At 32.4% G+C, this 26,768-nt stretch overlaps 2 protein-coding genes across 2 annotated transcripts in view; one reads left to right on the top strand and one right to left on the bottom strand.

Moving 5' to 3' along the window:
• LOC130898669 (potassium channel subfamily K member 17-like) overlaps window positions 1–26,768 on the top strand; it is a 352,246-nt gene that overhangs the window by 56,662 nt on the left and 268,816 nt on the right. The window contains exon 2 of the mRNA XM_057808114.1: window positions 945–972. The gene's annotated coding sequence lies outside the window, so the exon portion shown is untranslated. The remainder of the gene's footprint in view (window positions 1–944; window positions 973–26,768) is intronic.
• Window positions 23,208–25,720, bottom strand: LOC130898670 (rRNA 2'-O-methyltransferase fibrillarin-like). The gene is made up of 2 exons (XM_057808115.1): window positions 25,682–25,720; window positions 23,208–23,519 (listed from the first exon to the last, which is right to left on the bottom strand). Exons 1-2 carry the CDS (start codon window positions 25,703–25,705, stop codon window positions 23,274–23,276), a joined length of 270 nt encoding a protein of 89 aa, XP_057664098.1. The 5' UTR covers window positions 25,706–25,720; the 3' UTR covers window positions 23,208–23,273.

Below are 26,768 nucleotides of genomic sequence, written 5' to 3'. Positions count from 1 at the left end.
ATATCATTAATAAACTGTTCATTAATAGCAACTTTTTGTTGATATTATATTGGGTTTCAAAAGAATAAAAATCCAATAAAATATGCATCTTCAAATTGTCTTTAAGAACAAATAATTATAAATAATATTTTCAGAAATTGTTTGCTAACTTAATTTCAAAAGCTTGATAAAACGAATTCGTGATTAAAATTTGAGGAAATATCAATATTCCCAATTATTCTGAAATATAGAAAAGAAAATTATTCTTACCAACGCAAAGAAGTCTTCAGCTTTTTGAAAGATGACATAAAGAAATTTATTTTGGCACCAAATGAATCCTTTTTAATATAGTTAGCTTTATTTCTAGCAAGTTCTGTATTCATGTACCTTAGTTGCTGAAAAATAACTTCTCTACCTCTACAAAAGTCTATCAAGATGGGTTCAAAAGTAAATTTCTATCCAATTGTTTCAAATTACTTCCCAATTAAACTTATTCAAGTGGAAGTTATAATTTTTTTTATCAAAAAAATCAACGCCTATTTTTGGCAATAGTCTCTACTCCCATAAACTTTGGACAATAACATGAATTTAGAATTTCCAATTTTCTGCTAGTTTCTTCTACAATATTTAAGACATTCGAGAGTAAATATTTCAAGGTTTGTATGTACAGTTTCTTGTTTGCTCGTTTCCATTTTAAGCAAAAAATTCTCACAGTTCTATCAGATATCTGTAAAATATTTCAAACGACAATAAATTCATCCAAGTTGTTATTTCATATCTACTTGATTTAAGAAATTTCGAAAAAGACAACCGACGGCCATGTTACTTATGAAAATAATTCATTCGATCTATATTAATAATAAATAAATAAAAAATAATGAAGTATTTTTTAAATCGACGAGACATAGGGAGAACTTAATCCATGCATGTTTTCCCAAACTGTTAATCATTTTTTCCTGTTTCAGATGTAGACGCGGCATTCGTAACATACAGGTAAATTCATTCAACAAAACATTTTTGTTAGAAATAAACAATGATTATTAACTATAGTTCATAACATAGACCATTAGAACATCTCTCAGTTATCTCTTGATATTCATCATCTAATTGTTATATATCATTTCACTATATGCGCGTGTCCATGGATTTGTATAGTATATCAAATATCGCCGAAAGTTTGAAAATCTTAAAAATTTGGAATGACCTGTGAGTGCACAACATTGCATGCTGTCAATTTAATTTAAACATTTCAATAGAGTGTTTATTATATTCAGAGTTGCCCACAGGTAACATTTCCAATATTATACAATATTCATCAGATTTTATAGAACTGCTGAATGGCGTTTAGGGAGACACATACTAACGATACAGGACTTCTGTAATTTTCAACCCTCTTTTAACACATAACGAGTGTCTCTTCAAAACTTCAAAAATAAAAACGACTTAGTGGTAATAACTACTTGGCCAGATTTGGAACAGCTCAACTTGTGACAAGATTCAAGATTGCAGTAAGAATCCTTTATACGCGGATTTAGAAACACCGTAAGCTGATGAAAAAAAGTAAAAATCAAAAAGGAATGGCTTCAGTTGTATATCTATGGACACGTCCAAACTTCATAAGGGAGTCAAACCCCTTAAACTGGGTAGTAGAAATACTGTAGCTGGGTAGAACAGAGATAACGGCTAGTTGAGCCCAAACTTCAGACACGTGATAGCCGGTTACGGATAATAGAGAGTGCAACCTAGTGGAAGGGCATCGCTTCCAAGCCTCCGGAATTCTGGAAATCCCAACCAAGGTAATTAGGATCGTAAAGGTCTTCCTATTCATGATAATAAGGATAAAATCACAATTTTTCGCAATATTGAGATAGGCGAAGTATTCTAACATCATGAGGGATTTCACTCAATACGATTTTCTGTAACGACGCTGTAGGCATCGAATAATAAAATAACGTTGTCAATAATTATAGTTCGAGAATCGGCAATCTCAAAAGACCAGTGATTGCGGAATTGGAAGATTATTATATAAATCGACAGCTATTAATTAGAGGAACAAAATGCACTAGGTATTTAACTTTACTATACTTTGCTAACTTTCAATATATAATTATCTTTAGTGTGGCATATCTCTAAAAATAGGTTACCGTCATTCTATGCTCCAAAGCTAGTTACAATATTTGCTTATTATTAGTATTAATCGTCTCATATGAAAGAATTTTACTCAATCACAAAGTATAAACTGACAGACAAATTCCAAGATTGCCTGTATTTTATGTATATATAACAAGAAATTACTCATAGACAGGGATAGGTTGATTATTGCTGCATGATAATATATCAATGATTTTTTTCCCAAAATATCTAAAATGATGATCCGGTGAATAAAAAATCCTGTTTGTGAATTCGTGATGATGCAGAACGTGTAGTTCATATTCAAACTAAATTTCGTACAAATGAAACTTATGAAATATTGCGAGAATATTCAAATTTTTATATATATAGAACAAGGTGACTGATGGTATTGTCAATTTTTGTACACGAGAGATTCATTGCTTTGGAATGAATAGGATTATTCTCTATCACAACAAGGTGGTTAGTAGAGGAAAACAGAAATATTATTAATATAGCTATTCACTAGTAGTGAACAATATAGTATATGAAGTATCATATCACAATACTTCGAAAAATAATGCATTATTTTTAACACAAATAAATAACAATGTGAACAGCGGCATTTTTTGATAGTTTTCTTAATAATGTCTACAATTGACCACAATTATGAAAAATACGATCACCTCCGAAACATATAATATATTGTGGCTTGAAATGAAAATTAAGAAGTTGGACTTAATAATGATTTATTTCAAATGAATGATGTTTCCTACAAATATTAATAGTACTGATATTTTAATTCTCAAAATGAAGGACATGGCAAGATTTTCCATAGTTTGTGAAATTTTTCTACTCAAAGTCAGATTCATTGTTATCATCTGGTATATTCATTACTACTAATTTTCTTCATTATCATTCGGTTGCAATTGAGGTCGTTTCGTTGTGATGATTGATATCAACATATTTGAAATCAGAAAACTTGTTTTGTGGAACATCACTTCCATACATTCTTCCTGCAGTTGAAGCCATACAGTTGAAATCAGTGCGTCACATTCATGTTTCTCGCCGTCAGCAAAATAATTCGCCTTCATGTTCTTCTAGTAAAACAATAAGAAAATAATCCAACAATTTTATTGATATTCCTATGTTGATTATTATATAGAGTTATCATAGATAATAATTGATTCAAGTGTATTAAAATTTGATTTTGAAGAAACTTAACAATGGGCGCAGTCAGTCGAAACGCTAGAGATTCGTTTTAGTGGAAACATAATGAAAATGAAAAACAAATAAATGCATTCCCGGACAAAAAGCATTTGAAGATCTAATCCATTCAGCAATCTACTATTTTTCTGTTGATAACGACCACAAAATGAGAAATATAAACTCGAGAGCTTGGAATACGTAACACAGATTTTTCTCCTGAAACTTGCTCAGCAATGGTCCAAATTTGTCGAAATTTTTCTTTTCATTACTGTTACTTCACACCTGTATCTTTACAGATGTAAAGTTGTATTCGGTAGATTTCTAGTATAGAAATATAACTAGTAAAATTTCAAAGACAGAAAACTCAACATTGCAGTGAAAAAACATTGGAAATATTGATGCTGGAGTCCAATCCTAATGACAATCAGCACAATGAAAATCTCAAATCGTTCACCTTTCATATAGAAACAAACCAGGTTCAATCAATAGTCTTGATAGTAATGTAAAAGCAATTTCTGGAAATCTTGATGAATCGACACCGATACGACAAAGCCAAAGAACCTCTGCAAAATAATGGAGGGAATATTATCTCGAAATTTAATCTACAAATAACCGATAATCTTTTTAATAGCCGAGTAGAGGAACTGAATAATAATCTGAAATATTTAATTTCAGAATTTGATGAATTCATACAAATTTAGAACATTTTAAATCAACTGAATAAATTAGTACAATCTAAGTTCATGTTTTTATTATCATATTACTCAAAAGAATATCTATAATTTGAAATTATATTAATATGATTCAAATTCTTTTGGTGATTCAGAATTCAATTTGATATACTCGAATCATTATTTTAGTCTATTAGCTTGAAAAAATATTGCAAATGTTTGGGATATAGTTAATCACCACCAAAATTATAACCGACAATTATCAGAATTCCCAATAGTTTCGAGTAATATTCCGTCCAAACTATTCCAGATTGGAATGTCAACAAAAGCAGCTTTGCGTTCATTTCGCATGTTTGGTTCTGATAATGCACCCCAAATCCGAATTACGAAGCTGAACTATCGTATTACACCGAGACTTCATTTGAAGGGAATTGCCAATATTTGAAATTTTCGTGAACAAACAAGGTGAGCAATCCAAACTTAAATGCGATATTAGCATTGGCAGTTCAAGTACCATTGTAAACTATGAAAACCACAGTTGTCATTTTATTCGGTAATTATTGTGTTGGTCCTAGGCTGTTTAGATATCTCTCTTACAGTATCCAGACATACACCTTTGTTTCAATGATTAATGGAAGCGGAGTTGTTCTCGTTTTTGAAAAGCTGTTATTAAACAACACTGTTAAATGAAATTGAACAGCATAGACAAAAAATGAATGATCACTTTAGCGTGAAAAATTTTACATTATTCTGAAGTTGAACTATAATTAAGAGAAGCTATCGATCAGTTGGGAAATCAACTGTAATCCAACAAACTGATGATTAAATCAGTCAGCTACATTATCGGTGCATAAATACGAATTCGACTACAAGCTCCAGCGAAGCGGATGGATCTAAATTGTTTTAATATATTTTTAATTCCAAATAATGGCTTCGTTTTGCTCCGTACATCCCTGCTACGTTTAAAATTGAATGAATAAGGAATTTTCATGGTAAAATTTTTTTCAAAGTACCTCATTGAAATGGTTTAGTTCTCTTCATATGGCATTGTCAGTATCGCTGCAAGATTAGTATCAATTTATAGCGTTATTGGGTATCAATAACCAAATAATCAATAATCAAAAAAGATATAAAAATCCTATCCGATAGTTGAGCAGCCATGAAATCAATTAATTCATGAAAAATCAAGCTGGAAATAGAATTTCCAAAAAAACTGAATGAACTACGAAAAAAAAATTATGTTCTCCTAGTCTAGTTATCACCATAAATGATTACCTCTAAATTACTGGAACCATTAGTGATATTCATACTGAATAAATACACTGCTTCTGTCTCTGAAGCCGATAACTTGGTTATCGAAACGCCCGTCAGACAGTGTAATCGTGAGTGTTGGTGTAGTGGTAGTGTAAACAGTGTATTTACTACCATCATAAATGGGCGAATAAAGATATAACGAAGCAAAGAAATAAAAAGCTGGCCAAGACCCCTTTTACTGAAGAACAATCACTCTATATTTCGAGGGTGATCATTTAAAAGAAAAATTGGACATAGAATACATCACTTGAGCACTCAACTTGTTAAGCTATAAGTTGTCTACTTTGAAAGACGAAGACTTTAATATTAGAGAAAAAGTTGCTAATCAAACACTTATGCGGGACTTATTTATGTTGTACTAAATATTTAGTAAGAATTTCTTCTATTTCCATCGCAAATAAAACTGCTGAGCCAATTAATTTGTCACGAAAAGAACATTAGTATCTCAAACATGAAAGATCCAAGAAATACATCGACTTTGTTAGGAATAATCTACGCATTGAAAGCTGAAAATTAGAAACACTTGATAATTGTAAGTTCTGTAAGTTCCGCCACTTATAAAAAATGTGAAAGACGCCGCCCGGAAAGCGGCAGCGAATTCACCGGAGTAAACTACTGAGATTTGACCTAATGGATAAATCTTGAAGATTTCAACTGAGTAAATGATAACACTTTCTTCACACTAACTCTTCCTAATGATATTGATCATATTGTCATAAAACAATAACCGTAGAAACGAGTGTATATAAAATGACATAATTATCATTTACGCTATAGATGAATTGGTTTTAGATTGAATAAAATATTGATTAACTCGTCATATTATTGGGAATTACATGAGGAAATTACTATGAAGTTAAGGTGCGTAAAATATATTTCCACAATAAATTCATTTCCACAGAAATAATCGAGGTATTTTAGCATTAATAGAAATTTTCTGTTAATGAGTTACAATACATTGCAGAACAATAGCTTTCAATGGAATTATTCAACAAAACTTGAATTAAAAACAATTCTGTCATCAGGAATATCATAAATTAGAATCACAATAAAAGGGTTCTAGATATTTGGTATGATGGCAATAAAAAAGGCTTCAGCTCCATACAATTTACTCTGTATATAATTTGAGGGAACTTAGAATGCGATCAGACATGCAATTAGAAAATTAAATTGAATAAGACATTAATATCTAACCATAAAGAATAAACCATGAGTAATGTTGTTATCACTGACCTCCCATAAGCTGCTTTATTACAGTTACTTGTAGAAGTTTCTCATGTTTACTTTATTCGAAAAATATATAAATATTTCCGATCATTTTTCATTCGACGTACTATTTTATGATTCCACTTTTCAGTTGTAGAGGAAAACTAGTTTTCTGATGACAAAAGAATATGCTTACATGTGTCGCAAGCTTTTCATCATATTTTGTAACTATGCTAAACATATTCGAAGATATCGATTTAAAAAATATACTCTTTCGCAAAAAACCCTTTTCCCGTAAGTTAACATCGACACGATCAAAAATTCCCATTTCAGGGAAATATATATGGGAAAGTATAAAATCAAGTCGTTTGGTTTCGTGAGAATTATCAGCTGCCTTCTTGTATATAGAATATGTCTTCGGAATAAAATGTTCATTTTTTTATTACAGGAAATTTATGAATAAATTCATAAAAAAATTAATTCAAGTCAAATTCATGGCGTTCATGAAGTGATTTTCATTTTGTACGCTGCAATTGTCTAACAACAAAATAAAATTTTTCTTTGCTAAGTACTTTAGTTGAGGGATTATTTTTAGAGAAGCCGTCAATTATAGTGAATAGTACATTACTGCATGGATTGGTTAGTTGAGGAATCCACATTTGCCACTTCATATCGGAAGTACTAATATAATAATCTCGTGTACGTGCATTTTTGGTTTCATTCGGTAATGTTTTGTAGCAGCCTCTGCTCGCCTAATATTAATTTTCTATTCTGAAAAGTGTTTCAAAAAATAGTGACCACATCTCCAAGAAAGATAGAAAACTGAAAATAGATTAGTTTTGACTGAAAAATCTTCGTAACACCAGAGCGTTGAAGAAAAACTATTTTTACGATGTCGAAGTATTTTTGAACGTAACTTTCCTAAGGTTTTAGTTGAACTCAAACTTCAATTATATACCAAAAAGGTACTCTTTGATAAACTCGACATTGTGTACCGTTTTCGGATTAACTTTTTTTTTGAAAAATTTGAAGTAATAACTGATACTGATATAAGGAAGAGAGAAGAAAATGAGAATGGAACTAAGAACACAAATTGAAATTTAACTAATACAGTAAAAAGTAGTAAGAAGTGTTCCAAATGTCCATTGATATGAATACACAAGTCTTTTTCTATTAATCCATTAGTCCATTAATGCTCAAAGCAATTGGGGATGAAATATGAATTCATTAAAGTAAAATTGAATCATATCTCAAAATTCTTGTCGTGAATGGCCTCTGTAGTGTACACTTCTGCTTTGAAATATGACCAAAGGATTGGAATCACATTTCCGAGGAGACAATGGCTTCTGCACCTCTTATATCAAAGTGCGGTGGAACTCTGGAATGAAAAATAAATATATTCTCTTTTTCAGCATTATCTCTTTCAATATCTCGAATAAATGATTGTTTAAAGTGTACATATTACCATTTAAATGGATAATCATCACACCAGTAGTATGCATCGTGGAATTATAACACACATTGTCTCGTAAAAGTGACCCCTGTAAAAAGAATACTTTGAAAAAATGGATTCAAAGCTATCCTATCTATTATAATTTGTGAAAAGTTCACTCTAATCGGTACGTTATTTGACAAGACTTCTTGGATTTGTCTGAAATGATATAGATGTAGTTGCTGTTCTTGCGGTATTTTCTAAGTACTTAAAATTGTCATATTTGTGTGTCTTATCATATTGTTTACGCTAGCTGTTGGATCTTGATCTTTTATTTTAATACCCAGGTTACTACATGTGCCATTTAAGGCTCAATAAATAGAGGCCAAAATTGTGTACGTATAGCTATTAATATTTTAGGTGAGCCATTGGGTACATCTATGACACTAAAGTAAGTGAAATATCATGTTCCATCAACCTCGTTATTCACTATTTCACATAAAAAAACATCATCTTACTAGGACATATTGGAGTTCCTACAAATGCTTTGTGGTGCTCAGTATTTAGTGTTTGTTTATTCATCAACAATGATCTCCATAATTACATATATGTCGTGTTGGAGGAACATGTTCGTAGTAAAATATTTTCATTTTCTCTATGAGCTTATTTTCATTATTGACCTCAATTTTAATTACTGTGTCATGAAAACATTAGTTAATGAGAGACTGAGGCCTAACAATATCGTTTCGCTATGATGAAAGTTTGACGCTGTATATTCTGAAGGGGTTCGAATATTGACCGCTTCCAATTATCTAGTTAATGATACATTCACATCGATGCTTCGCTTCATAATAACTAGGATGTTATCCAATCCTGGATACGTTTTAATTTCCAATTTGGAGCAGATACGCTGATTTCGAAGCAAGTCAGGATATAATGGTTTAGTCCTGAGAAAGTAATTTTTTAATATTTGTAAAAAATGAGGTTTTCCACCTAATACTGAGTGTTTTTCTATCGAAACAAAATTATCATCTATACCTCATGAAATTCCCTCCACTCATTTAACGCTCTATTAAGCTTTTCAATTTCAACTTCTATGATAATACTCTCTTTCGCCCTTTCTATCCTTAATATTAATTGAGAACACCTCAACAAAACTCGTGTTTTTTAAAAACAAAATGATAAACTCAACATTTGTCTAATTAATGTAGAGAGAGGGGCTTTCATTAAATACTACGAAGCACAAATCGAAGTTATCGCTTCAAAAGCACAAAATGATTACGATCTGCCACAAATTAATCAACACCTTTTGCTGACCGCTCAGCAGAACTCGAGTCTCATGAACGACAATATATTCTTTTTCTAGACCCTTCAAATATTCTGAATGCTAAGTTGTAATTTCTGGAACTGTAGTTTAGTAGTTAAGGAATAAATATGAAAATCCATAAACGACGTTGAATTTGAAAACCTACCTATTAAAACGGAGAGTTCTGCAGTGAAAAATTTGTTAGAACTTATCAAGAAATTGGAAAGTTCAAAAATTGGAAAAATTTCAATCTCCTCTGATGTGAGTTCATTATTATCCCAGCGCGCCGATCTGCAGATATTGCAGTACCTTGAGGACTAAATTATAATTTGGGAGCTGACATCATAAAAGAATATTCACGATTAATGGAACTATGTAGGAAGCAAAAATATTTCCAGTACAAAAACAAATTCTACAAACAAGTTGAAGAAACAGCTATCACCATTTATTATTGCTGATCTATTCATGAGTCTTTTGCAAAAACAGATTAGTCAAAATATTCAGTATTTTCCCGGTACAGGTATGTGGATGATATTTTCACGATACTCAATATAAAAAAGACAGACGTAGAAGATTTCATTTTGAAACTCAATTCAAAATGTCTAAGGTACTTCAGTATTTGAGAACATTAATGTGCTAGAATTTGATATATTCAGGAAAAAACACCGCTACGTACAGGTAAATCCCGGCTGATTCTTTATACAACTATACAACATAAAGTGGCCAGTCTCGATGGTACATCGTTTAATTCACTCTCCACTTAACATCAAAGATACAATGAGGAGAGAACTTTTATTGAGTCTTTTTTCCAAAAACAAGAATAATTGCTCTGGTACCTCACAAGCGGGTTTTGAGTTGTTTCCTAAATCCAACTATACGTTAACATACTTGTGATAAAATACAAAATTTAAGAAGAGTGGGATATATAGAATGAGCTGTGATGATTGTCATGGGAAGTATGTCGGACAGACAAAAAGATCCGTTAATGTCTGATGTGAAGACCACATAGCTCATTTAAAATACGGACGGACTCAGTATTGCCGATCACCTCATCATAATCATGAAATAAATATCAATAATGTGGAATTGTTGAAAATTTATCCAATAATAAGTCGTTGGAAGCATTTGAAAGCATTTGAAAGCATTGGGCCTATACCTTACAGCCCTCTCTATAGTTTAGTGATTGAAGAATAAGTGTGAAATTACCCGCCAACGAGGTTTTCCCGCTGAAATTATTTATCGCGGCAGAAACTTCATTGGTGGGAATATTTAGTATAACATAGATAAGTCAAGTTAATAGGTTTTACCTTACCTGCAGTCTCTGAAGATGAGAATTTGGTTATCGAAACGCGCGTCAGACAGTGTAATTGTGGGTGTTGGTGTAGGGGTTGTGCGAATGGTATTCTGTATGCCGACAATGTTTGAAAAACGAGTAGAAAATGAATTTAAAATATTACTGCTCTCTTGAACTTGTAAGAACATTTGAATTATTCCATCATTTTTCATCATTATTCATTGGATCTAAATTTCTCTTTTTCTTCCCATGAAATTTCTGTGGAGTTTGGAATGAGTTCCACTGTGCGTTTTATAACACATATTAAACGCTCTATTTTAAAAATCTTTTTATTAAGGCTGAGTTATTCTCTAAATGTGAATGTGACAGTACATCTTTTCATGAAAGGAAAGAGGAAAAAACAGTGTGAGTAGAATACTTCACGGAGAGATATATGGTTGAATATTTATGCGGATTGAAAGAGTTTTATAGAGACAAAGAGAAAACGTAACGCTCAAAAAAGTTCCATTATTTCATGTGAATAAAAAAAAATTGTATCACTTATAAACAAGTAATTTTCACGCTTGAACTTCAATTAAATGATTAAATACAAGCGAGAAGTAAGTTTACCATTTTCTGCCTTATTGAAAATAACATACCTTGTGGATACAAATTCATAAAAATAGTGTATGATACTCAAAATCATTCACGTTTTTGTAATATAGTGAATCTGAGAAACTCGTATAAATTATTACGTTAAAAGTAAGATGGAAACCTTCTTATACAATGTATCATTCATCATTCCTAATACTACGATCTACTACCGGATATTGGATAATAATTTCTTCCAGTGGTCTGTCTCGGGTAACCACCAACTAATCGCTAGTTCAAGAATCTTCGTATCTCCTTTTACGTTGCCCAACCATTTTTCAGCTTGCTTCTGTTCGGCTGGTTCGACATTGATAATCTTTTCGAAGTTAACTTTTCATCCATCTGCAGTCTCGCAAGTCTTATATACTTGACCACGTCTGTGTATTTGTACAGGGTAGCAAGATATGGTAATGTAGTATCCTCCACTACTTATTTTCTCCTATTGGACCATATAGCTTCTTTGGAATTCTTCTTCCTGTACCGTTTAAGAGTTTTTCATCTATGAACTTTTTAGAGATAATTTTGTCGATCTGGATAGTGAGCATTATGTATTTTAAGATATGATTTATGATAGCTTATATTCGCAGAGACAAGTTTGTCTCACAAGTTTGTGTCACTTCTTGTTTCATATCAATGTCACTTTATGGCCTGGATATTTGTATCATCAATTATGCCAATGTTTTATTGAAAAAATAATTTATGAAGAATTAATTTACACTATTTTACCATGATTCCCAAAGTGAACTGCCAGACCTACATGGGAGACTCGACGGGGGTCTACGTCGGGCGGGGATCCATGAAATATTATTTGGCGAAGAACTAAAATATTGGCCTGACTTCTCTCATCAATATAGGCAGATAATGTTTTAAGAAGCTCAGCGACTGTTACTTGTAAAGACTTGATGTAGATATTTCAAAATCAGATTTGAAGATATTCTGTCGATGGATATATCACCATGTATCATAAATCCATCTAATGAAATGGAAGTGGGAGTGGGAGTGTGTACACCATCGTGCTGCAAACATTCCTCGAATCTAGATCTCAAATTAGTAAAAGCTCGCTAGCACATTGCGCGTGGAATAACTGCTATTTTTTCTCGGATGTTGGTCATCAACTGATTAAACTAGGTTATTGCAGTAGATTCTACTTTTCAGGTATCCCCAAATGAAAAAATCCGGTGGTGATAGGTTCGCACTTCTAGGCGGCTATGCAATGTCACCTAGGCGAGATATCTGTTTCCCAGCAAACATCTGGTTTACGACCGCCAAAGAGTCATTAAAAGTATGACATGTCGCGTAATCTTGTAGAAATTTTTTTCAAAATTAAAAGGGGCAAAATAGGATCCTATAACTCCGTGAGCTGATACGGCCGTCCAAGCTATTACATTCGGCGAATGCAGAGGCTTTTAATGTTTTGCACGTGGGTTCTCTGCAGCTCAGTAATGACAATTCTGTCTATTGACATGCCTATTTGAGTGAAAATTGCGCTTCGTCGGAGAACATAATATTGTTGAAACTTTGAAACCGTTCCAGCATTATTCTAACAAAAGCTTGTCTAAAAATTGGATTATTTGGCTGTAATTTCTGAATTTCTGAATTGAATTTTATACGGGTGTAATTTCAGATCTTTCGACAAATTGCGACGCAAAGATGTTTTGGATTCCACAAGTTTGGCTCAACGTTTGATAGTCAATAGACCAATATTACGTTGAACTGAAGATCTGACTTGTTGAATTTTGTCTTCTGTTCTTGTTCTTTGGCGTCCCAAACTAGTAGATTCGAACTTTCTGACCCACGATGAATTCACAATTTCCCTCAGGCACTGATTTATGTCATGTAATCCAAGCTCTTTTGGATTTGATAGGAGGTACAACGGATCCAGCAAAATTTTTAAGAGTTTCCTATGAAACAATAAAGTTTGGGAACCAATGATCTAATAAAACAAATTCAGCGAATTTTTATATTATCTGCCTATTAAACAAACTGCGGCCATTACCTTTGTTCTAACAGGCAAATATAATGTTCGAGATAGATATAAATGTTAGTTTGGATTAACAGTAGATCCTGTATATACCTAATAGGCTTATGAAGAACACACCCTATGATTGTAATCCTATCTTGTTGAGGTCGTTCGATATTTGATATTCATTCAATATAATCTGCTGCTTAACTCTCTGGAAATTAAGGATAATGGTGCATCATGTTGGTTTTCCAGAAATATTGAATCATATGATTCATTGAATGATAGAATGTTAATATCAAAGTTCGAATTAGTAAAAGGGAATTGGGTATCATATAATTAACGAGAGTGTAGCCATATTGGCACTAACCGGACTATAAATCACAAAACCGAATTAGCCCTTACAAGGAAGTCATTGTCCGTTTTACACACAATAGATGTAACCGAAATAGTGAACAGGGACATGCGGTGTAACGAGATTCACGCTGTCAGCACACGTACCTTCCTGTGGATTAACAGGAAACTACTCTGATTTTCCTGCTGACATAGTTTTCACATAGAAATAATGAGAGTGTAGACATCAATCCAACAATTACATTATAATTATCGATTGGTAAACGATTAGAATCCTCAAATTATAAGATGTTAAAAAACTTCTTTTAACATAAACCAAACAGAAGTTAACAAAGAGTTCATATTATTATATTCTCCTCGCTCGTGATAAAGCAAAAGAGCTGCTGAGCTTTGCTTGATCTGAATATTTATGAATTTAAATTGTTGGAGAGGCTCTACTGGCTCTATAGTTACTGCAGGGCTTGCGAATACAGTGTAGAAACCACTTTTGGAATAAAATTGTTTATAATATTATTTTAGAGTCTTATTAGAACATGCTGAAACCGCATAAACATAAAAAATAATTTATGCGTTGCTTAAGTATAATTATCAATCATCATGTAATTGTAGCATATAATGGGAACTGTACATTTATAATGAAATACTATTGTATACCTTTATATCTAAGCTACCCCCTCAAAGACCTGATTTTGAATAATGGTATGGGTATAATCTGAATAAAACTATAGTTTGAATATACGAGAGTAATACTTAAGTTTTGAAATATGGCAACACTGTTGTGGTTATGTCAAATCTGTTGCACTTCGCTATAGGATGAGTTTCGTACAGGTTGTTGGCTATTGTGCCAAAAAAACATCGATGCTGTACGTAAACTGATATTTCAAGATCGTCGTGTAATATACTGTGAGATTGAGCATAATTGGGCATTAGTTCCATTTGCATACATTCAATAATGCATTGATATGTGGCTGTCAAAACTATTTTTCCCTTGGATACAGCATAATTTGACAATCGCTAAAAAAAAGCTCATGCCGATTGTTGAAAAGGAATGGTGAAAATATTCAATCACGGTGCTTCAAATGACGTTTTTAGAATTAGGACAGGTGACGAATCATAAAGCACTTCGAAGCAAATAGTCACCTGTTTTTTCGGAATAACTGGCCACCGCTCCAAACGTTTTTGAACAGTCAAAACATCGAATTGATGGATTATTTCCTCAGACTGAACATGAGTTGCGAGGACAACGTTTATCTACACCTGAAGAAGCGGTTTAAATCACATATTGGAGATACCTCAATCAGAGTGGAAAAAATGCTTCGAAAATTGGTTCAAACACATGCAAAATTTTTGTTAGTAGCAATCCTCGGATATACGTGGTTTCAATCTTTATTCTATTCCTATATTCATGTACTATTACTTATTATATATTATTGTCACGTAACTTAAATGTTATCTAAGTTATAACAAAAACTATATCATTCATTCAAAATTATTATATATTAATATTTGTATACCGAAGCGATATAATCCAAAAATTTCATTGAATAGGTCTGAATATTATAAACACCTGTGGATGACCTGTCCCGGAAATCGGCTGCTTACAAATGGCGGAATTTCCAGCAATCTGAATTTTCATCACGGATAGCGCAACGAGAAAGGAATGTCTGGTGAATTTGGAATACAGTCCAATGGGGATTGCATGGAGAATGGGAAAATGTGCGGGATTCGATTGTGTATCAAATTTGTATAGAAGCTAGAAAATGCAGGAAGTGCTTCGATTTCCAGAATAATAAGTAGATACTGGAATAGTATTTACTGTTTTCATATTATAATGGGTGCAATGTACAAGTATAAATCTGGAATTAATTATGTATTTTAATTCATTATTATTTAAGAGATACTTATTTTCACTCAATTAATATCATATTAAGGCATTATTTGAAAATATATTGATTATTTGAGTTCTGTACTACAATGTTTTTCGGAACAATCTTTGCACAGTGCTTTTTTATCCCAAGATATTAAGCTGAAATGTCCTTAATTCAGTTCGTCTGATTTGAAACATTGAGCGACAATCGTGACAGATTTGTTGCGTACAAGCTGTTCTCCGGTCTCCCTCCTCAAGTTTCGTTGTTACTGCTCTTATGCCTTTGAAGATTATTTGAATGGATCATAGAATATTCACAAACCACTTGTAATAATTTACCGTAAATTTCAATAAACGTGTTAGTCAATTTCGTACAAAATTTGCATGGATAGGGAAAGATATTATGCAGAGAAGTTTCGTTGTTCTTGGGTTACCACAAGTGTGGAAAAAAGTCAATCTTATCCTTAGAAGTATAAAAGAAGAGCAAAGTTGATCAAGTCTTAGTACAGATCACATCTTGTGAAAAATAAATCAATGTTTAGTTTAGACTAGAAAATGATTCAGTGTTCAGTTGGTGTGTTTTAGTAATAGTGCAAAAATGATTGATGATTCTTCTAAAGTAACATTTTATAGGCAAGTTGCTAGAAAATTCAAATTCGAGCCCACCAAAGTTATTGTTTAGTATGGATTCTACTCGAACGAAGTTGTATAAATTCTTGATTACCGTATTTTTGAAGTAGCGGTTTGAAACGAACGTGTTTTTATCTCGTGTCGAAAACCATGTGTGACGAAAAACAGGAGCAACGTATCAATCTCAAATTTCTCGTTAAATTAAAAAAAACTGTGATTGAGTGCTATAAATTGTTGCAAGAGGCCTATGAGGATAATTCTCTTTCTCATACGCGTGTTTTTGAGTGGCGTGAGCACTTTAGTGAGGGCCGAGAGAGCACTGAAGATGATCAGTACCCATGTCGCCATGTGACTGTTTCAACTCCAAAAAAAATGACCAAAATCAACCAAAATGTTCGTGCAGATCGTCTGATAAGCATCCGGATAATTGTCGAGGCTGTAAACGACGATAAATAAACGGTTAGAAAAATTTTACACGAGGAATTACACATGAAAATGTCTGTGCGAAGTTGGTGCCAAAAACTCTGACTCTTGACCAAAAGCTCTTGCGTCAACGGATCTGTTCAAATTTCCTCAAAAGGCTAGAAAGGTTAGAAAAAGATCTGCTTTGAAAGGGATCCGATTTGAGTCGATGGAAGCGGTTAAGTAAAAAACGGCAGAGCTCCTTAGAGGCCCTTAGCAAAGAAGACTTCCAGAACTGCTTCGATCAATGGAAAAAACGAATGTAAAGGTGTGTGGCGAGAGGAAGGAAGTATATTCAAGGGAAGCATTACAATGTTCAATAATTTTTATAATAAAACCCTTTTTCGTAACCATTCTCATTATTTAATAACGTTTAACCATAATTATGAAAGTAGAAAAGGTTAGGTTAACACTACTTAACTTCCATGAAATAATATTTGATATCGAGAAGTTGAAATTTTCATTTGAAGAGTGCTAATTTCACTTCGGCTTTAACCAAAGATGGAAAAATTTCAGAAACAGAGCCAAATAATAACTATAATGAAGTCTGATCCATGGTCGATTTAGTAATGGTATTTCGGTGGTGTATAATTTAAATAGGCATGAATAACAACTTATGAAGACACAAGATCATCTGATACTGATAAATCTGTGAATAAAAATCAGGAAATGAAAATTTTTAACCTAAATCCTAATTTCAAGAACAACTGAGAAATCTTTAATGGCTTTGACAGAGAAAGCGTATTCACAGGAAAACTATTTCTTAATATGGATTTAGAAAAAAAGTGATTTGATCTATTCTTCTGAAAGTGTTATAAAATCTTTAAATTTTGCGGGATTATATTTAAATATCAATTGAATGTAAGTGCAGGGATAATATTAGAATATTACAGGAAATTCTATATCTTACAGGTTTCACTTGCACGCGCCTATAAACTCACTTATGCGCTTTCCCTACTATTCATACTTGGGTCCTATTACTCAGTTGTCAGACATTGTATTGACTATATTGAAGAATCACTGGAATCTATTAAAACCAACGAACATCAAGGAAACCATTTATTCATTCACGATAGAAGCGGATAGATAAAACTAAAATTAAATTTTCAATTTAAGAGAAAGCCTCTTCTAAGGTGACTCTGAATTCAATTACTTTATACGTTTGTACGATATAAAAGAGATACTTCTCCCCAATATAAACACAATTTTATGTGTGTGGAAAATAAAATTTCTAATCTCACTTAATTGAGTGAAGAGATACGGATTCTCATACCTACATTTCTTAGGAATTGGATTACTTTTCTCCTACACTAACTCTAATTACGTCTATCATATTACCACCAGTAACAAGTTGTCTCTCTAGATTCCATAAAAAAATGAAAGAAAGGTCAAATAACTCTAGTATCCGTGAAGAATAGTGTGTAAAAGGTAAGAGAATTATTGTATTTAAAATATTGTGTGTTATTACAACGTAATGGTTCAATATTGATCGATTCCATTGAAACATGACAAAATAATTTTGTAGTGAAAAAAACCAATATATCGTATCGAATTCACAACATGTTTCTGTAAACATATATTGCACCAGTTTGTAATTAAATTAGTTTTAAGAGACATATAAGTTGAAAATATAGGCCCAAAATGGCAGAGAACATCAAAGTACCACCTAATGCTAATTTTAAATTACCTAAAAATAATTACAAATCTTTATATCTATTTCCAACTAGATGTCCAGATATACAATACAATACTGCAAATTTTAAAAGCAAATCTGGAGTAGTGAATAATGAAAAACTGTTTCTTAAATGAGAAAATTATGGTATTAGGGGTGTCCCCTTAAACCTAAAAAAAGACTACTATGGAAACAGATCTCAGTTATTTAAGTGCATTAATTGTAAAAGCTCTAAAAAGCAAATAATAATGACCTTCTTTTAACTTTAGACAATAATTACAGTACATTTTGAGTGCTTTCAAATTATATGATTAATAAGATATTGGAAAGAGAATGTGATAAGAGGAGGCAAGTTAATGAGGCACAAAATGAAAAGGCAGTTCTAAAAAATGAGTAGACGCATTAACTTAACGGAATTAAACATTTTTCTCTCAACAAATGTGATTACTTTTTTCTTAAGTTTGGCACAAGACATATCAGCAAAATAGTATGGTGACCAGTTATCTTTAATTTTTTTTCTATATAACCAATAGAGTTTACAATTTGGCAATTTCAAAACACCGATGCCCTTTTTGGTAAAAAACGGTTTTTAATTTTTAATTTTTAGGGGCATGTGTTACAGAAAAAGTCAATTCTGTTACTGAAAAATTTGATTGAATTACTTTTGATAATATCCAAACATTCGCACGAATATTTTATGGAAGCGACTGCGGCCGCACGTTTCAGACAACTTTTTAATATGTTATCTGTCATGCAAATACTGCGTACTCTTTGGATAATTACTTCATTGGTTGAATACGTGAGTTGACGGAGAAGTTCCCAACTTCAACTAGACGTGTCAGCACGGTAACTTTGATCAGTTTTGATACTTAATTTCCGACGATTCTATAAGTGAATCATTGTGTTTCTTGAACCAGGAAACTACAAAGCTCGCCAAACGGTAGGTTCTGAATTAACGTCGGATTCAAGTTAGAGTAATGAAAGGCTATCAATGTAACAAAATAACGCATTTGGCATTCACAGACTGAAACATTTTGCAGATGTGTATAGCGTTTAGTAATTCTATGTCATAAGCGCATTACAATGAGCATTGTCCAGGCTGTAGATAAAATCTGGATCCACTATTACATTTCTGAAACGAAAGCATCAGGACAATGTCCCACATACTCACACTTTGGTTTGCCACCCGCCGTATTCACCAGATATAGCAACTTTTTCCTATTTCCTTACCTAAAAGTTCCACTTGCAGGACGTGGAAAGGTGGGAACTATAATTTAGAAGAAATAGAAATAAAAATGAAACTCTGGGAAGTCACTTCTCTCTTAAACCACCCTCGTATATTTTTTTCTCTCCCATTATCTCAACTATCTCAATCATTGTATGTTTCCACCTTTTATCAACGTTAATTAAAATTGTTCCTCAGAGTTTTGCGTTATTATAGAAGTCAAACAGCAATCCGATTTGAATAACATGGGGGCAAAATTATTGTAACTGACGTCGTCGTGAATTCTGGCTTTAAGTTCTGAGTTATTCGCCAGTTTCCCTTGAAGATTATTGTTTACGAACATTATTAGCTGAATTCCTGATGAGAAAACGTGCGAAAATGAGAATCGCTTACTTTAACGTGAAGGAGGTGATGAAGAAAAACGATAGTGCGATAGAGAATCTGTTTAAAGTTGGACGTCTGAGAAATTGGGGTGTCATTGATATTAGCTTATGCAAAATATACAACAAAGGGTGGAACAACTACTCTACTCGAGATGAAAGAACAATTCTTTGACACTTCCTTAATGAAATTTTGTTACAATAGCTTGAGAGTAGTATACAAATCATAAAGCTCAATTAAATAGTTGATATAGAACGAATAAAAAAAAGAGAAAAATAGATTCTGGAAGTTCAACAACTAACTTCAAATGTTTCTTATATTATCATTCTCAGAACTCGAACAAAATTTTTGTATTCAGTTTTGGGATGGAAGGTGAAAGATTTCAGTTTGACACTAAAGCTCGTGTATCGGATTGCATCCGGCACCAATTTTTTATCTTGGTATGCTCCACTTTCTCCGGGCAGCGTCAGTGAGGAAAATAAAATACTCCAGAGGTGTATATGATGATGACGAATTCGGTGAAGCCAGTTGAACAAATTTTATTTGCCTTCCTAGATTGGTAACCTTAGTATTTGCTGCTTATTATCTTTAACTACGCTTTTAAGATATAAGAAACAGCAGTAAAAACACAATTTCCTTTATTTGAAACTGAAAAAAAAAGAAACTATATTTGAGAAAAGCAACGGTATTAGAAGCGTAATTTCTACGGTTACTACTTAATAAATGGAAAGTGCAGCACAAATGGTTACTAAGTGGAGCGATAAGGCAAAAGCAGGTGCGTGCAATGGTGTGCAAACACTAATCTCTCGGTTGGTCACTCCTCTCCGGTAAGAGCTGTGGTTGTCAAATCTCGCGTTAGCAAAATACCGTATGTGCGTTAATCAATTCCAGTAACAACTCTTCAAACTGTTATCCTACTTGGTTTACTCATCCTCCTGTGTAATCGGTTGGATGAAGGCCCTATCACAAGATGTGAATACACAGCGCCCTTAGTAGCAGTGTCGTTGACCCACGAAACCTTAAACCCGGCGGTTGCAATCCCATAAATGTTTTAAACATAAACTCACCTCATACTTAAGCCTGAGCGGTCTTTGGCGGTTGTTACAGACATTATTACTGACCTACCTCTCACAATTTAGAGAGTTATATCAGATCACCTGGGTTTTTCCCACTTAAGTTTGGATGGTACTGGCGCAGAAACCCTTTTACGGACTTGTAAAATTTCGGATACTTATTCTGCTCCTGGTCTTGTTTTCGCTGTAGACTGGGGTGTGGATGGACTGCTGGTTCTCTTCCAAATATTGAGGCGCCCACCGATATTTCCTTTCTACCAATCTGCTGGACCTGAGCCGATTCCGGTTTGGACTCAGAAACATTTTTCTACTTACAATGGTATTTCTTGGTTGACTTCTTGCTCTGATGGTAACGGTGGAACAAGTTCCTTTTTAGACTTGATACCATCTCTTTTATTACTGTAACTTAGTTAGAATTTGTACGTTATTGTTTGAAAATGATCAACCAAGGTATTCATTTGAATTGTTGTATCCCAGATTTTTTATTTTTGTGTTATTACTCGAAATCTTTATAATTTGTTTGTATATGCACTTTATAATTTTTCTCGCAGATTTTATGGAATCGTATTTGATTGTTAAGTATTCTTTTGCCAAAAAAATCCAGAACATATTGAATCAACTGTATGGATGCGTAAGAAACTATGCTATAACTGAAACGCTCATTTTCCAGTGGAAAAATTCAATTCTTCCCACAATCCTGATTACGTCACGTTTGTGAAGTATTTGACGTCCCATATTTTCGTCCATTTATCATTGGGATAAATTTATAGGCGATAATTTTGCTTTTTCGTTACTTGATAAAGTGTTTGGCCTCTATCGAGAAATTGGATAGTAAGTAGTGTATATGCCCCAATATATCACCGGAGAAGATTGATTATATAGAACTAATCTTACGTCAATCATTTTGAAAACTTTTTCTCAAATTTTAACTCGTGAAATTTTTTCTATGTGGCCGAATTCATGCTATAAATATTTTTGTAATAATGCTGATTTTTCGATTTAAAATTTTATTGTTTCCAAAAAATGAAATGATATCGGATGCAATTAAAATCATACATTCAACAAAAAACAATAACTCGTAACAACGAAATATTTATTCATCTTTTGCGAGTCAAATTTCAGATGAAAGAGAACAAATAGAGAATTTAATTGATCCATATCTTCTCATTCGAAGTTTCAAGATATATATTGGTGAATCGCAGTTCAACCATACTGATGCAATCACGTAAGGATTCAAATTAGCGCACAGAATATCTGGATTAACTAAGGATAAATCTTGAAATGTTTGTGTAATTTTGGAAAACTATGTTACTTTAGATTGAAGGATATTTCAAGAATTTTTTTAATGAGACTATCACATTTTTGGATATAGTATATCCAAAAGTATGTATTCGTGTAAAGAATATTCATTTCAACGAGTGCTTTTTCAAATTAATTCTGTGGCTAATAAAGCTTTTTCACTTGAAACAGAGTATTAAGAATACAAAATACATGTATTTATTTAAGTTTCAATGATTTTAGTTCAATAACCTCTAAATTCACATCAAAATTATGTCACGAGATTATCTCATTAATAAGAAATAAAAAAAGGAAAAAATGCGAAGTGAACATCATAAATAATTATATTAAAGCAATGAGATATTTAGTTTTGAGGTACATTGGATTTTTAAAATTAAGAGCTTTGTTTATCTGGCAATTGAGTCAATAGTTGACGTATAAAAATTCCCTTCAGGACAATTTCATGTCTGCACACAGATAATTAAAAATTAGAAAAAATTTAATGGTTCAGTGGTATGCTGTTACATAATCAACATCCTTAAGCAGTTTAAATACACCTTAAAACTCTAAAATTATCGAGAATCTTTTAAAAGGTTCTACATGCTTTCAGAAACGATTTCACTATCGATTAGGATTAGGATTTGAGAGCGTTCAAAAACTTTTCAAAGTTATTTAAATCTCAAATTTTTGTAATGAAAAATTTAACAATGAAAATCATTTTACATCCTAATTAGAACAATTAAAACTATTAACATATCCCAAACTATTTGAGATCACTCAATCTTTGTCTGATACCCTTTAAAAGATATTACTGTGTTTCTACAAGCCTTTTAACCATGACATGTATTTAGGCTAAAATATCGATGAACGAGAAACTATTAATTCCCGTGTTTTTACTGCAAATTCTCTGAATAAACAATTCTCTTGGATTTATTTGGTTTTCTCCTGAATTCCAGATGAATACAAAAATTATATTCTTCGCATTTGGTAATTGTGAAAAGAGTGCTTATAACATGACAATGAATTATATTTTTATTGAAACATTGAAAAATAGTACCAATTGAGGTGTTTGGACAAATCTTTATAATTCTATATCAGACAAATTCCATCATTGTTGAAGCTTGTTGTATAGGACCATAAAATAAAAAAAAACAATCACTTGGATAGATTTATTTCGATATTTGCAAAAATATTTTTAGTTGATATGATTCCGTTTGTTGATTAAAATCCACCTCTTCCACCACCTTGTCCTCTACCCCCGAAGCCACCACTTTGTCCTCCGAATCCTCCACTTTGTCCTCCGAAGCCTCCTCTTTGCCCTCCAAAACCACCTCCTTGTCTACCACTTCTACCACTTTGTCCACCAAAACCTCCCCCTTGTCTACTTCCACCACCTTGTCCTCGAAATCCACTTAGTGGTTCCGGTTCACATTGCACTGTTACTAATAATAACATTGCAACAATTACCTGCAAAATATGAATACATACTCATATTGACTCATCAAGTAGACTCTGGTACGAGTAAGACTAGATTTTAAATAAAATTATAATGTTACCACAATGTAATGTCAGGATTATTATTTTATGATAAAATAAAATTTGTAGCGGCTAACAATGCAGAGGTAGCAAATATCGATTTAATCTGGCCAACTTAAATATCAACATCTGGCGTATATAATTTATATTCTATACGTTTCAAAAACAATCAGGATCGTTAGAAGCAAGCGCATAAGCAGTTTGGATGTTGGATCAAGCGGTGGAATGAATCGACCAATTCCCATTATTTCAACAACTACATGAACCATTTTTATTTTTTATTCTATCATTCTATTCTTGCATCGAATAAAAGTGGCTTCGGAATTGCACGGTACCACTTGTTATATATGTTTTATTTGAAAAGTTTTCAGCGCCCCAGGTAATTTGTGGCTTCATTTTGAAAATAATTTATTGAAATTATGCCTTCATAATCTCAAAACTGAATAAACCCGATTATTCTTGTCAAAATATTAATCCTGAAGTTTTTCAGTGATGGTGAACCTAACTTCTTTCATTGCTGACATCACAATATCATAAATCACTCAACATTTACAGGTGTAGTAACAGTTTTGAATGCTGAATTTGATATTATACTGCAAATTACCCCAAGTTACCAATATAGTTTTTGTGAATTTACGCAGGTATTTGATCGCCGTGCATTGATCGACACGATCCGTTTTGATTCTGGGAGGTGACTTTAGAAATCGGGCTTCTACCGTAGGTACGCTTCAACAAGTTCACGCTTGTCTGATCTTGAAGAGAGTCTTAATAGTGTACAAAGTGTATAATAATAATTTTTTCGATTTATGACTGGTTTAGGTAAATATTATGTCTAAGATATACATTTTCCTACATTTTGCTACGACCACACATATGTATTTAATAATAACAAAACATGTTATATATGGTCTTGAGCGATAGAGGGAATACGCGATTACAAAATGAATCTGGCCAAATTTAAGAAGACTTAAGAAGTAGAAAATGAGATTTTTTGAGGTTATATTAGTGTGCACAATAAAAATTGAAAGTTTGTTATGATTTGTGTTTAAATACATACTAGTGTCTGCAAGATAATTTGAACGTTAAAATTGAATGTTTTAACTTCCTTAACGTCTCAGAAAAAAAGTAAACAAAATCATTAATAATGATTCAGTTCTTGTTAAGTATCTAATTTAGTTACAGAAAATGTAATATCTATTGATTCTTTTCCTATTCTTTAGTTATAAAATAAATCGTAATCATTCTTTCCGTTTTTGTTTTTTGACTTTTCAGTACACGTGTTCATATACTTTTCAACTCATGTGTGATATTGTTTAATTGACTTTTTTATATATAAAAAAACGTTTTTTGAAGAATTTTTTACGTGTCGTAGAAAAAATAGTGTGCAAAACTCGTTGGAAACTGTATTTCCGCTACGCGGCTCGTGCAAAACAATAGCAAAAATCGTTATGTAATATACTATTTCACCTAGTTCCGAAAATATGATATATCCAATGCACTCAAATTTTGATGATATTTAGAAATAATGATGAATTACTTGTTGTAGTAGTACAGATCATAATTCCTAAAGAAATTGATGGAAGGCATATAGAATGAACGACTGACACTGTTTAGGGATGTTATGATCGATGGCAAATGTACGGTGTATGAGGAATGTCGATAGTTACCTTCTCCAATTTTCTGCATAGAGCAAAATGAAAATACCACCATAGATTATATACATTTCTGAAGATGTGTGGAGTTTCGCATAGAAACATTACATGGTGCAAATGATTGTTGCCGTTTGACGATGCATATTCTGACAGAAATCTCACAACCACAAGAGAATAAACGATCTCTTCAATACAATAATCCATGTTTCATTTAACATAACAATTTTGACACAATATTTGAATGGAAACACAAATATAGCGCATTTCTGCATATCTGATCAAATGAACTCTTAATTTTAATGAGAAATTCATTGAACAAAACTAACATGTTCAGATTTTCTATAACTATTCGGTTACAGTTGTTAAACTGATCATACACTGTTGACTTGAATATAATTACGTAGAAATTCATGAATTATCTGAAAAAAATGGAGTACTTACCAAATACATAATTTTAGTAGTCATCTTTGCAATAGAATTAGAACGTTTAGCTTAGGACCGCGTTGAAATTCAATATATACCATTAACAACAATATTCTTAGAATAATTTAATCCGAGAATAGTGTTAATTATTATTGTTTATCGTCAAAAAATTTTTTACACGGTGAATGAGCATTATTTATGGCATTTGTTATGAAATAAGCGGATATACGGCATGATATTATGAGTGCAATGGCAAAACACAAATTTATTTAAATCAGAAGTAAGAGGAGCACTATAGGAAATGCCTTTCCTCTCTAAAAAATCAATTAAATTGGTGTTGCAACTACTTTGAAGCTAGAAAAGAAATGAAACTTTACTTTTGTTAAATGACAGATGAGCGTTATATTTGTAAAATGATTATTCCCTTTTAGCACGTTCTTTCATGGTAAACATCGAACTTTCAATGCTGTTCTTTCGCTCCTGTATACGTCGAGGTCAATAAGAAAACACATTCTTCCGTAATTGTGTTATGAAAATAAATATCAATGTTATTCAAGCATAAACGTAACATTATTATTCTTGATATTCTGCTTTCGAGTAGTTTTATTTAATCAGTTCAGATTTCTTTGGTTGCGTTGCATAAAACATATCGTCCATTCTTTTCCACCAATAAAGGACCTTAACATATGATATTAGGTAGTATCTGGGCTATACAGTGGGTGGAATTAAATTTATTTGGTTTTCTCGTGATCATACCTTGCACTATAGTCTTTATTCGCTGTAAATTTTTTTTGGTTACTCAGTGTGTATACTTAAATTCCCCATTTTGCTTTTCTCGACTTTCTTTCACGTGCACATTCTTTTGAATAAGGTCTCAGCATTTCAGGCGTAAAAAAGCTACTTGAAGATTCTTCAAATAGTTTTTTTGATAAATGAGGTATAGAGATTTGTGTATTCATATATTTTGTATCTTGGTTGTTTTATCATTTTCAATATTGATATGTCGAAGTGATTCATTAGCTTCCTTGAAATGGGTAGAAACGAGAGTGTAGTACTTTAAGAGAGCCAAGGTACAAGCTGGTCCAAGGTGTAACACCTTCTCTCT

The sequence above is a fragment of the Diorhabda carinulata genome, chromosome 10 (assembly GCF_026250575.1).
Source record: "Diorhabda carinulata isolate Delta chromosome 10, icDioCari1.1, whole genome shotgun sequence".
Taxonomy (NCBI): Eukaryota; Metazoa; Arthropoda; class Insecta; order Coleoptera; family Chrysomelidae; genus Diorhabda; species Diorhabda carinulata.
Note: the sequence above shows the minus strand (reverse complement) of the source record. Positions and strands in the feature narration are given on the sequence as shown.